The 10,342-nt window shown below is 56.8% G+C and overlaps 1 protein-coding gene across 3 annotated transcripts in view; it reads right to left on the bottom strand.

Annotated features, from left to right (window-relative positions):
* Positions 1 to 9,352: 9,352 nt before the first annotated feature.
* The window catches only part of CAMK2A (calcium/calmodulin dependent protein kinase II alpha), a 30,608-nt gene continuing 29,618 nt past the window's right edge, over positions 9,353 to 10,342 (bottom strand). For all 3 annotated transcript variants that reach the window (XM_057731082.1, XM_057731072.1, XM_057731090.1), the window contains one exon: positions 9,353 to 10,242. In XM_057731082.1, the coding sequence (XP_057587065.1) occupies positions 10,239 to 10,242 (4 nt within the window). In that variant the 3' untranslated portion in view covers positions 9,353 to 10,238. The remainder of the gene's footprint in view (positions 10,243 to 10,342) is intronic.

Below are 10,342 nucleotides of genomic sequence, written 5' to 3'. Positions count from 1 at the left end.
ACAAACCGAGGCCCACCGAGAGGAAGAGACTTGCTCAAGGTTACCCAGCAGAGGCAGGCAGAGCCGGGGACGAACCAGGGCCGGCAGCCATCTCCTTTCCTTGGCCAGCTGCCCTCCTTCCCTCCCCAGCTCTTCCTCTGCTTTACCTGCAGTTGCAGCTGGAGCTCCAAGAGCAGGACTGGGAGGAGCCAGAGCTTTCCCAGGCTGGAAGAATTTCCTGGTTCTCTCCACCCCCACCTGGTGAGACCTTGCCGATACAAAAGGGCCCCAGGGCCTTTCAAATGCGAGGCCCAGATGTTTGCAAAGGCTTTGATTGGGGGTGGAGAGGAAGGGCTGCTGCATATTTAGGATATTAATAAATTTCCCCTAACAAAGGGCCAGGGCCCCCTCCTGCCCCCACCCCACCCTTTGTTTGGGGCTCTAGGTGGGGGAAGAGAGATGGGTTTGCTAATTTGCTGAGGATGCAGGAATGGCCTTCACAGTTCGTAAGGCTTCTTCCCACACCCCGGGAGCGGGCTCCAGCCTTGCTTATAGAGCCCCCGGAGCCCAGCCCTCTCAGCCTGCTCAGAGCCTTCCCTGGCCCTGGAGGAGGCGCTCTCTGGGCTTGCCCTAGGACTGAGCCTGGGCTCTAGGACTGAGCGTGGGCTTCAGAGTACTCCTCACCCAGCCTCTTGGCTGTAGCCCTGCATCCTGGGAGTCAGGAATGGAGGATCCTAGGAGTCTGGGCTTTTCCCAGATTCCAAGTCTGCAATTGCAGAGTTTTAGGCATCTATGGACCCCACCAGCTTCAGCTCCTCCCGCCTCACTTCCCTTTCCCTACTTCCTCCTGCCTCTGCTTCCCCTGCTCACCGCCCCACCACTGCGGTTCCTGGACTGTCCTCCCTGGCCCAGTCTTCCAGTCTGTCCTGCTTTTCCCATCTCTTCTGTGCTGACAGCCTTTCCTGCCGCCCCATTGGGCTTCTGCTCCTTCTTCTGCCCACTCCATCTCCCCACTGCTCCCATCCTGGTCCCTTTGTTGACTTCAGATCACCTTGCCTCACACCAGATGCCAGCCAGGCCCCGGTCACAGTGGGAGCTGATGGGGGCCAGGGACCCACTGCTGGAGGAATCCCTGACAGCGTAGTATACACTGGACAGGAGACATCAGCCCTGTCTGGAGTAGAATACCAGCCTGGAAACCTAGAATGTCCCAGCAGGTGCCAAGCCCAAGTGCCTACAGGGCCGGGCAGAGGGAGCAAAGCTGTAAGTGAAAGTGGGAAAGTGGCAACTGACCCTTAGTGAGGGTTGGAGAGTCAAGAGGGCCTGGTGGGGACTGTGGTGAACTGGAGAGAAGGCATGATGCCTCGCTTAGGGGGAGCTACCCCTCAGAAGTGTGGGCCCAGGTCGCCAGATACCCTGGATTTTCATGAGACATTTCCCATTTTTAAATGTGGGAAACTGATTCAGAAAATGCAAAACAGCATGGCTCAATTAGGGCCTCCTGTCCGCCTCTCGGTGCAGGCCAACGGCTCAGCAGAATTAGGAGCTTAGGAGTCAGAGAGGCAGCGTTTGCCTGAGGATCCACGGTGAGAATGGCCTAGAGCGGAAGTCAGGCCCAGGGTTCCCCACCCCGCTCCGTGCTCTGCTTCCTGTCTTAGCTGATCTCTGTGTCCTTGGACCCCTGACCCTGGGAGGCGGGTGGGGGCCTCCAGGAGGCCGTATATGTGCCTGGCTGGGGTCTGGTGCAGGAGTGGCCTGGGATCCTGTTCAGGGACTCATCAGAGTCCAGGAGGCACTGAGATGGGGCCGTGGACCGTCTGCAGTAACTTGCTGCCTATGATCTGTGAGAGCAAATGGGGGTGGGGGTGGGGCAGAGGAGAGAGCGGCCTCACCATTAGGGCAACCATATTCCCAAGGTCAAGTTAGGGTCAACAGATAACACGGGGCGGGGGAGGGGGGTCAAGCTGGTTATCTTGGTGTTTGATCCTCAGTAGGCCCTGCCTGCTCCAGCACCCCAGCCAAGTTCATCTCTGCATGTTTCCCTGTATAGGCCCAGGCTCCCTGACCCAGTGCCTTCTCCATCTACCCATTGGAATCCTGTCCATCCTTTTAGGTCCCACCTCCATACACTCTTCATCATCCCCAGGTATGGACTCCTGGGGTCTTCAGTAGGGCTGGCTCAGCCCTACATCTGGTGAGCCCTGACAACCCAGCCCAGTCTGCACAGAGAACTCACGGTCTTCCGAGACAACCCATTTCATTTCCATGTTAAGACACTTATATCACGCTCCTTGGACCCCAGAGTGCGTGGGGCAGCATTAGGGCACCATGGAGCAGGGCGCTGCCCAGCCACACAGACCTAGGGTCATTCCTTCCTCTGCCCCTCCTGGCTGTGTGGCCTTGGGGACCCACAGTGCCAGTTCACAGCTTTGCACGATGGATGCAGCATCAGTCTGAAAGCAGTTTCTTGGTGGCTCTGGGGACAGCCAGCAAAGAGTTAAGACAGTCCCAGCCCCTCCAAATTCCACGTGACCTGGGGTTGCAGAGCCTCCGGGTCTGCGGTGGACACTGTTCTCCAGACTCATTTTTTGCTAGTGGCTCATGGAAAGTTTGGCTCCTTGAGCTCCAGACCACTCCCTCTGGGGCCTGAGGCCTCACTGACGCTGGTCTTGCCCTGGAAGGGCGTCCAGGGCCGCCTCCCACCCGCAGAGCCTTGGTCAGCACCCCTGTTCCCTGTCCGCCTGACTTCCTGCTGCCTGACCGTCTCCCCTGGACAGAGCAGCAGCCCGTCCCCTCTGGCCACACGGAGGCCTCCTCCCAGCGCCCCCATCCAGGCTCACTTTTCATTTGGGAGTAAAAAGCCTTTTCCCACTAACGTCCACAGCATCTTGTGAGCTGTATCCCTTCGCATATTGGAGCGGGTAGCAGCCAGGGAGGACTTGGACATCTGTTGGTCTGAGCCCAACCTCAACGCCATTCCTCACTGGCTGTGTGACCCGCTGAATCTACTGCCCCTCTCTGAACCCAGGTGTCCTCAGATGTCAAATGGGGAGAATAACTTTCCCCTGGCAGGGGACTAAATGAGATAATATAGCTGCTTGGTGCATATTTTTTTAAAAAATGATCCGAGTGCTTAACATAAGACGTGGCATGTAGAAATTCTCCAGGTGGCATGGGTCTCATGCGCCTGCTGTCCCTTGTACAAATAAAGAAACAGGCCCAGCTCCCGCCTCCAGCCAACCCAAGGGGAAGGAGGGTGGGGTGGTGTGTTTGGAGCCAGAGACAAAGGCCCAGGGCTTGCACCTTCCAGCTCCGTGGCAAGCGCCTTGGAGGCTAGACCAGCGTCCCCATTGTAAGATGAATGGGTTGGACAGGAACCTTGTTGTGCTCCACAGAGGTGCCTGGAGAGCCACGGGCAGAGCGGAGCTCTGGGCCTCTGCCTGCCCAATTTAGCCTTTTGCCAGGGACCATGCCAGGGAGAGCTACAGAGGGAGCAGGGCCTCTTCAGAGCCAGATTCAGGGCTTGTGCCCTTTTCCAGGACGGAGCTCATGAGTAGGAGCCCTGATGGTTTCTCCAGTGAGCTGGGATGCCCTACAAAACCAGTCAGCGGTGGGGGATGCGGGGTGGGGGTGGCAGAGTGGGACAGAAATAGAATCCTCTGGGCCAAAAGCCTTGCTTTGACCTTGATTGTGCTGACCTAGGGTCAGGGTCTCAGAGAGTGTCGGGGCTTGGGGTGACGGGAGTCAGAGGCAGGGGAAGGGCCGACGGTCAATATTGATCTAGCTGAGTCAGGGGAGCAGGATGGGGAAGCGGAAAGGCTGGGGTGGGGCCTGCCGATAACTGGATCTTCCAGCTCCCAGGGTGACTGTGGGAACCAGGGAAGGAGGGTGCTCAACACAGAATTCCCAAACTGCTTCCTACTGAAACTACAGCGGCCTGGAGCCCTGCCCGGTCCTGATGTTTCCTAATCCCTAAGGGTGGAGCCTGAAATATCTGTATTTTTAGCAAGCTTCCTGGGTGATTCTGAGCAGTCAGCCCAGTTCTCATATTTGGGGACCACAGGTTCACTCCTGTTGTTGCAATGATGAGGAAACGGAGGCCCAGAGAGGGAAAGTAACTCACCTGAGGTCACATTGCGAGAGAATGATGGTAATCTCCCTCTTTTTCTTGGGGGGAAGAGATAGTCCACTTCTAGATAACTCCATCCACCGTCTGCTGTGGCCCAGGGCCCTGGAAGGGATGGCCGCCCAAAGGGAAGTGGCCTCTGAGACCCTGGCGGGCCCAGGTGGAGAAGGAAGGGGGGGGCTCATCCCAGGAGGAAGGGCAAGGAGGGGGGCCATTCCCACATGACTGCACCTGCCCCCCCTTGCCCTCTGCAAACACCGCAGGCGCCTGCTGCGGGGACAGACCCTAAAAGATTTACTGTGGCCCTGGTCTGGGGAAGACTATTTCCATTGCTGGGGACTCATCCGTGGCCTGGAAAGGCACGGCCCCAGCACGGTGGACGGGGGCGCTCTCAGCCTTCTGACACCTCTGGCCCCTTTCTCCCCCAGCCCCTCCCTACCTGACCCACTGTTCTGGCTCTCAGCCCAGCTCTTGCCTGCACTCTCCCCGCCAGGTCTCAACCTGCTGAGTTTCCGCACAAATCCTCTCCAGAAGCCCCAGTCAGCGCCACGCCCCTCCTGCTCCTTCTTCTGGCTCCCACCACCTTCGCACCAGGTCCAGCCCTCATCCCTGCCTGCCCTGAGTGCTGGTTCTCACTTTCTGGCTTGGCATCAGGGATTCCTGGGGACAGGAGACAAACTAGCTCATCTCCGGGTCCTCCTCAGAGCCCAGCCTGGCTGCCACCTGCCCTAGCAGGTGTTCAAAGTGGTTCCGATTCCCAGTCTCGCCTCCCTCTCTCGCTCGCTCCATGGGCCATTTTGGGCAAGTGCCTTCGCTTTCCTCATTCCACAGTGTCCTTGCCCGTGGAATGAAGAGAACAGTCGTGCCCAGCAGAGGGGTGAACTGAGGGTCGTGAGAGCACATATAAAGGAAGCCAGGTACGCTCACATCCAGCAGCACACACTTGTCAGGTTTGTCAGGGGTCAACCCCGGGCAAGGATAGTGATACCTGCTGCGTGTGCATCCTGAGCGTGGACAAGGTGCTGACTGCCTTCAAGGAGTGCATGGCTCTGCAGACACTTGCTCAGGTGACTTCAAACCAGCAAGCTCTGGTGAGGCGGGTAGAGGAGGCGGCGGAGCTCATGGAAGGCCCTAACGCAGTGCATGCTGGGAAGGAGGTAGGGGCTTCCGGGAGGAGGTACCGCAGCTGTGTCCTGAAGGGTGCAGAGGCTTCGCTAGGCACTGAACAAGGAATGGGAGGAAAGCCAGCCCTCTGCAGTGAGTTCTGGAGTAAATGGGCAGTGAGGAGGTGGAGACTACAGGTATAGACAGCTAAGTGATAAGGCAGCAGCTGGAAGGTATCGTGGTCCAAGAGTGGGGGTTCCTGAGAATCCCAGCCACTGCTCGCGGGCCGTCCACAGGCTGGGAAACACAGACCAGGGCCCTGGAGAGAACAGAGCTCTGGGTGTGCAAGTCCTGGCTCTGCGTCTCGCAAGAAGCCTCTTTGCCTCTGAGCCTCATTTGCTTCATCTCAAAATAAGGCTCTCGTAACCGGGACAAGAGATGTGAAAGCACTTCTTCGTGAACTGTAACGGATCGTGCTCCTGTAGATAATAATAGTGCTTTAAGTGGGTTGGCACTTTGTGAATTAATGATACTTCTTGGGATCTCCTGGGAGCTTCCAGGGCTTCCTGGGCTCACAGAACCGCGGACCTCCTGTAACCTGTTCCTGGGCTGCCACCTGCTGGCAAGTGCCTGCAATGGCAGCCCACGTTCTGGAGTCCCTCCTGCTGCCCAGACGGGACATTCAGGGCGCCTGAAGGCTCAGGTCCAAACAGTCCTGGCACTGCTGTGCCAGGCTCCAAGACAAGAGTGCAGATGAAAGCCCTAGGTCCCTCTGCGACCTGCCTTCTTGCCCTTTTCAGCCTTACTGCCAAGGTCCTCACATGTGCAAGGGGCACATGCCCTATAGACACAGCCCCTGGCCACCTCACATGCCAGCAGCCAGGATAGACCCAAAAAGAAGCTTGTGCAGAAATAATGAGCCTGCACACCCGAAGCATGGTCTGGAGAGAACCACAGGCTCCAGAAGGCATCCCCCCACCGCACCAGCCCTGTGGAATCAGGCCTCTTAGGTGGGGGCATGGCTTACAGCAAGCAACTCATCTGTTTTGCCTGGGACTGTTGGGTTTCACACTGAAAATTTCATGTCAGAAAACGGGATGGTTGGTCACCCTGTCACGGCCTGAGGGGGCCAAAGCCTCTGCGTCACCACCCTGGCTCAGCCTGAGCAGCTTGGGCTCAGGGAACCAAACTAGCCTCTAATGCTGTAGTGGCCTCCCTTTCCCCAGCGGAGCCACTCCGCCACCCCTCTCTCCAGCCCCAAGGCCTCTGCCCTAGACACGAGGTTCACAGATAGTTTGTGGGTAAAGAGACCCTTCCCCTCCCCCATTCTCCAAACCCCTCTCCAGGAGTTCTGAGGCCTAGGGGTCTGTCCATGATGTTGGACGGAGGAAAGAGAATGGGTGGGGAGGGATTTCTTCCGGAACAACCTCCTCATCATACAAGGAAATGAAGGCCCAAGCCTTGCCCCAGGCCCCTGAGGGAGACTTTGCTATTGGCCGTCTACTCTTTGCTGTACCCATTGCTCTTGTTAAGGGCACCCCACGTGCCTGAGAGGAAGCCAACCCCATCCCTAGCTCTAGTGGTCCAGGCATAATCCCACAGTGATTGGCTCACACTTAAGCACGTGACCAGGTTGGTCCAATCAGAATGAAGACCTGGGCCTTTAGTTTGCAACTGGGAAGTGCTAGAACAGGAAACAGATAAATTCTCCCAGTGCGGATGGAAGATGCCTTAGAGGACTGGGGCGGGGAGGGTGGGGGGGACTCGAGGGTGGGGGAGTCAAGGAAGGGAGGGAATACGGGGATATGTGTATAAAAACAGATGATTGAACTTGGTGTACCCCCCCCCAAAAAAAAAAAAATTCTCCCAGTGCCCTGCTTGACCAAGACAGAGAGACAGTGAGTGCACAGAAGTTTGTATCTATTTATTGCACTGAAAACACCAAGAATAAAACAGACACCCCTGCTGTCCCCCAACCCCACAATAGCAGAAAATTTGAGCAGTGGTCATTCAAGTTCACAGCCACATATTTAAAAAAAAGAAAGAACTGAAACAAACCCCCAAACAAATAGTAACAAAGAAACCAGCATGGGGAGTCTGGCAAATACATCCCCTAAAGGGTCTCCCCTTGAAGGGAGACAGGAGGCCAGGGGCCAGGATCAGCACTTGCGGGGTGCTCACCCGGGAGAAAGCTTTCCCGCTAATGTGTTTGCATGCTGGACCCTAGGACTTGTCTTAGGTCTGGATTTTTTGCATCGACAGGATGTTCGACCGTCTGATGGGGTCGGGCTCTGGGCCGCTTTGTCTGCCCGTCTCCCCTGTCTGCTGCCTCGGGATCACGCCGGTGCCCTGTGGTCCACACCGACTGGCTGCACACCCACAGGTGTGGCCTTCACCGTGGGGCCATCTCGACCTGGCGTCGGGACCGGCTTCCACTTCTCTGGCACCCAGAGAGGGGCACAGTGGACGGGAGGCGTGTCCGCAGGTGAAAGACAGGACATTGGCGTCCTCCAGCTCAGCTCCCTCTGCTGGGGAACCGAGGGGAGAGCAGGCAAGGGACTTCCCCAAGGTCACACAGCAAGTCTGGTCAGAGCTGGGAATGGACTCCTAATAACCCCCAAACCGCGGCTCTTTCCCCCGCAGTCCCCTGCGGATTAGCAGCGGACAGGCACCGAAGAGGGGGATGAGGGGCAGGCGGGGGAGGGAGGGGGCAGGCCAAGCCCAGAAAGGAACAGGAATCCCGTGACTCAGCCTGTCAGTTCTCAGGGGCGTGCTGGGCTTCATTCATCATTCTGTTTGATCCCCCATTATTAGCCCTGCAACTTAGCCTGGGTGGGAATACTTAGCCCCTTTAGCAGAGGGGGAAACTGAGGCTGAAGAAAGGCCCAGACTTGGACTTGGTAATGGCGGCAACCCCTCACCTTTGGCTCAGGGATGGCTGTGGGAGCTGACAGCCCATAAGGGAGGCAGGTGGTTTTGCTGCTGGGGTGCTGGGATCACGGGGCCTTCCTGGGAAGCCCTCTGGACCTGGGGCAGGCCAAGTGCCTGTCCTTTGCCAAGGACAGAGGTCAGTGATCAACCAGTTTGGAGACCAGGAGGACTGGGCAGCCTCTCTCCTGGCCTGTAGCTCCCACCCAGCCTGCCTCACTTGTCCCTGGGGCAGGAGCACTTGAGAATGGGCCCAGCAGACAGCTCAGGATCTGGGAAAACTCAGAAAGTCCTGGGTCACATCCCCATCAGTCCTGCTCCACTCAACACCCAGGATTCCCCAGAGGGATGGGGGAATCAGAGGCTCCTCCAAATCTTTGGGGATGTGGTGCTTCCTCCCCTAAAATCCTCCAGAGGGGATGGTATCTCATGCTGGCAAAACACGGCCACACAGAGGCCAAAAGCACAAAGAGGCAGCAACATAATTCCGAGTCGGACACTGAGAATACAACCTCTATTTTTTTTTTTTTTGTTGTCCAAAACATGTAGATTGGTTTTGCTGAGTGTTATTTCTTCTTTTCTTTTTTTTCAACATACTTACTGCATATAAAGTCATGCAAAGAAAACAGTGCAGACAGTAGGTCCTGGTGGATGTGCCAAGGCATTCCACACCAGAGTCAATCCCAAGGGAAGAGGGAAAGAGAAAGGAAAAGAGATGCAAACCCACAGCTGCAGGAGGAGGTGTGAAGAGGAGAAATCCCAGTACTCTTTTTGGACCCGCATGAAGACACATGCTTGCGAACCCCCCAGAGACGGGTGGGGGGTGCTGAGGGTGGTGCACAGGTGTGGGGGATGCAGTCCTGGGAAGATGGTCGTAAGGACCCCAGTTTGGGAGACAAGCAAGGTAAAGTCCGGATACCGCCACCCTGACAACCTCCCCCACTCTCTCTGCCCTGATTTGCTATTTCTTCGTCAGCACTAACATCAGATGCCTCTCCAGTCCCCAAGGGAACCTGGTGACTGAAATGTCAAAGAGATCCTTCCCCTCAGGGCTGAGTCCACCTCAACCCCAGACAACCACAAGTGACAAAGTCCGTCTCAGAGGTGACCCCCCCCCCGAAAAAAGACCTAAAACAGAAAAAAAAACTACCCCTCACCCCTCTTCCCACCTCCCTTCCCAACCCAACCCTTCTCACAATAATTTGAGAGGTCTAGTTATTACATAAATAGGCATTAACGCAAAATCCATTTACGAAACACAGAAGTTTGGCTATAAAAAGGCATGCGGTCCAAGTAGAAGTGATACCTAAACGTTGTTTTCTTTTGCCCCCCAAAAGCAATCAGATTCTCTCCCTTGGATATGATGAAGCTGGAAGTCTCCAGGCCTGATAGAAGGGTGGAATGGGCAGTTAATTGGAGGTAAACGTCAGCAGAAGGAAGAAGGAGAGAAGTGGGGGCACCCTGAGAGGATCACGCTCCCCACACTGAGGGAGGAGGGTCGGCTGGAGACCAGCAGGGCAGGACAGGATGGGAGAAGAGTTAGGAAGGCAGTCGGAGGCAGGAGGCTCCTGGCATCTGCTCCTCTCTCACCCTCTCCCGCGGGGGAGGTTTGCTCTGGGGACTGGGCATTCTCCTGCCCTTCCCCAGAGGACCCTGGAAGAGGAGAGATCAGGGAGAGGGTCGGGCGGATGCCACATTCCTCCTGGCTCCGCCCCTCCTCCCCAGCCCCTGGGTGAACACACAGCTGGGCACTGTGGCCTACGGCCAAGGCAAGACCAGGCCAATGACAGCCGGGGCGGGGGGGCGGTCCTCGGGTCCAGCACCAAGGGCACCTGGGCCTGAGGAAGCCCGGCTCTGGCAAGGGACAGAGAGCAAGAGTGACAAGTGGGGACGGGGAGAGGCGGCCATTTGCTCTGAAGTCGTGATGGCTTTTGCGAACTGGCAGGTTTTCTTAACAAAGGTATGAAGGTGATGGTGATGGTGATGGTGGTAGGAGGATGTGATTGGGGGAATTCCAGCGAAATCCAAGTGGGAGAACCAGCAGCCACATTCCACGGATGAAGCGTGCCTCTCTGCGGTACAGTGCCCCCAGCCTGGTCCTTCAGCTGTAAGACATGGTATGTGTGGTGGGTAATGTGGGTGCTTCTGAGGGCACCACTTTCCTCAGGCAACCACCCCACCCACCTCCTTGGTTGGAGTTCAAGC

The sequence above is a fragment of the Hippopotamus amphibius genome, chromosome 1, assembly GCF_030028045.1.
Source record: "Hippopotamus amphibius kiboko isolate mHipAmp2 chromosome 1, mHipAmp2.hap2, whole genome shotgun sequence".
Lineage (NCBI taxonomy): Eukaryota > Metazoa > Chordata > Mammalia > Artiodactyla > Hippopotamidae > Hippopotamus > Hippopotamus amphibius.
Note: the sequence above shows the minus strand (reverse complement) of the source record. Positions and strands in the feature narration are given on the sequence as shown.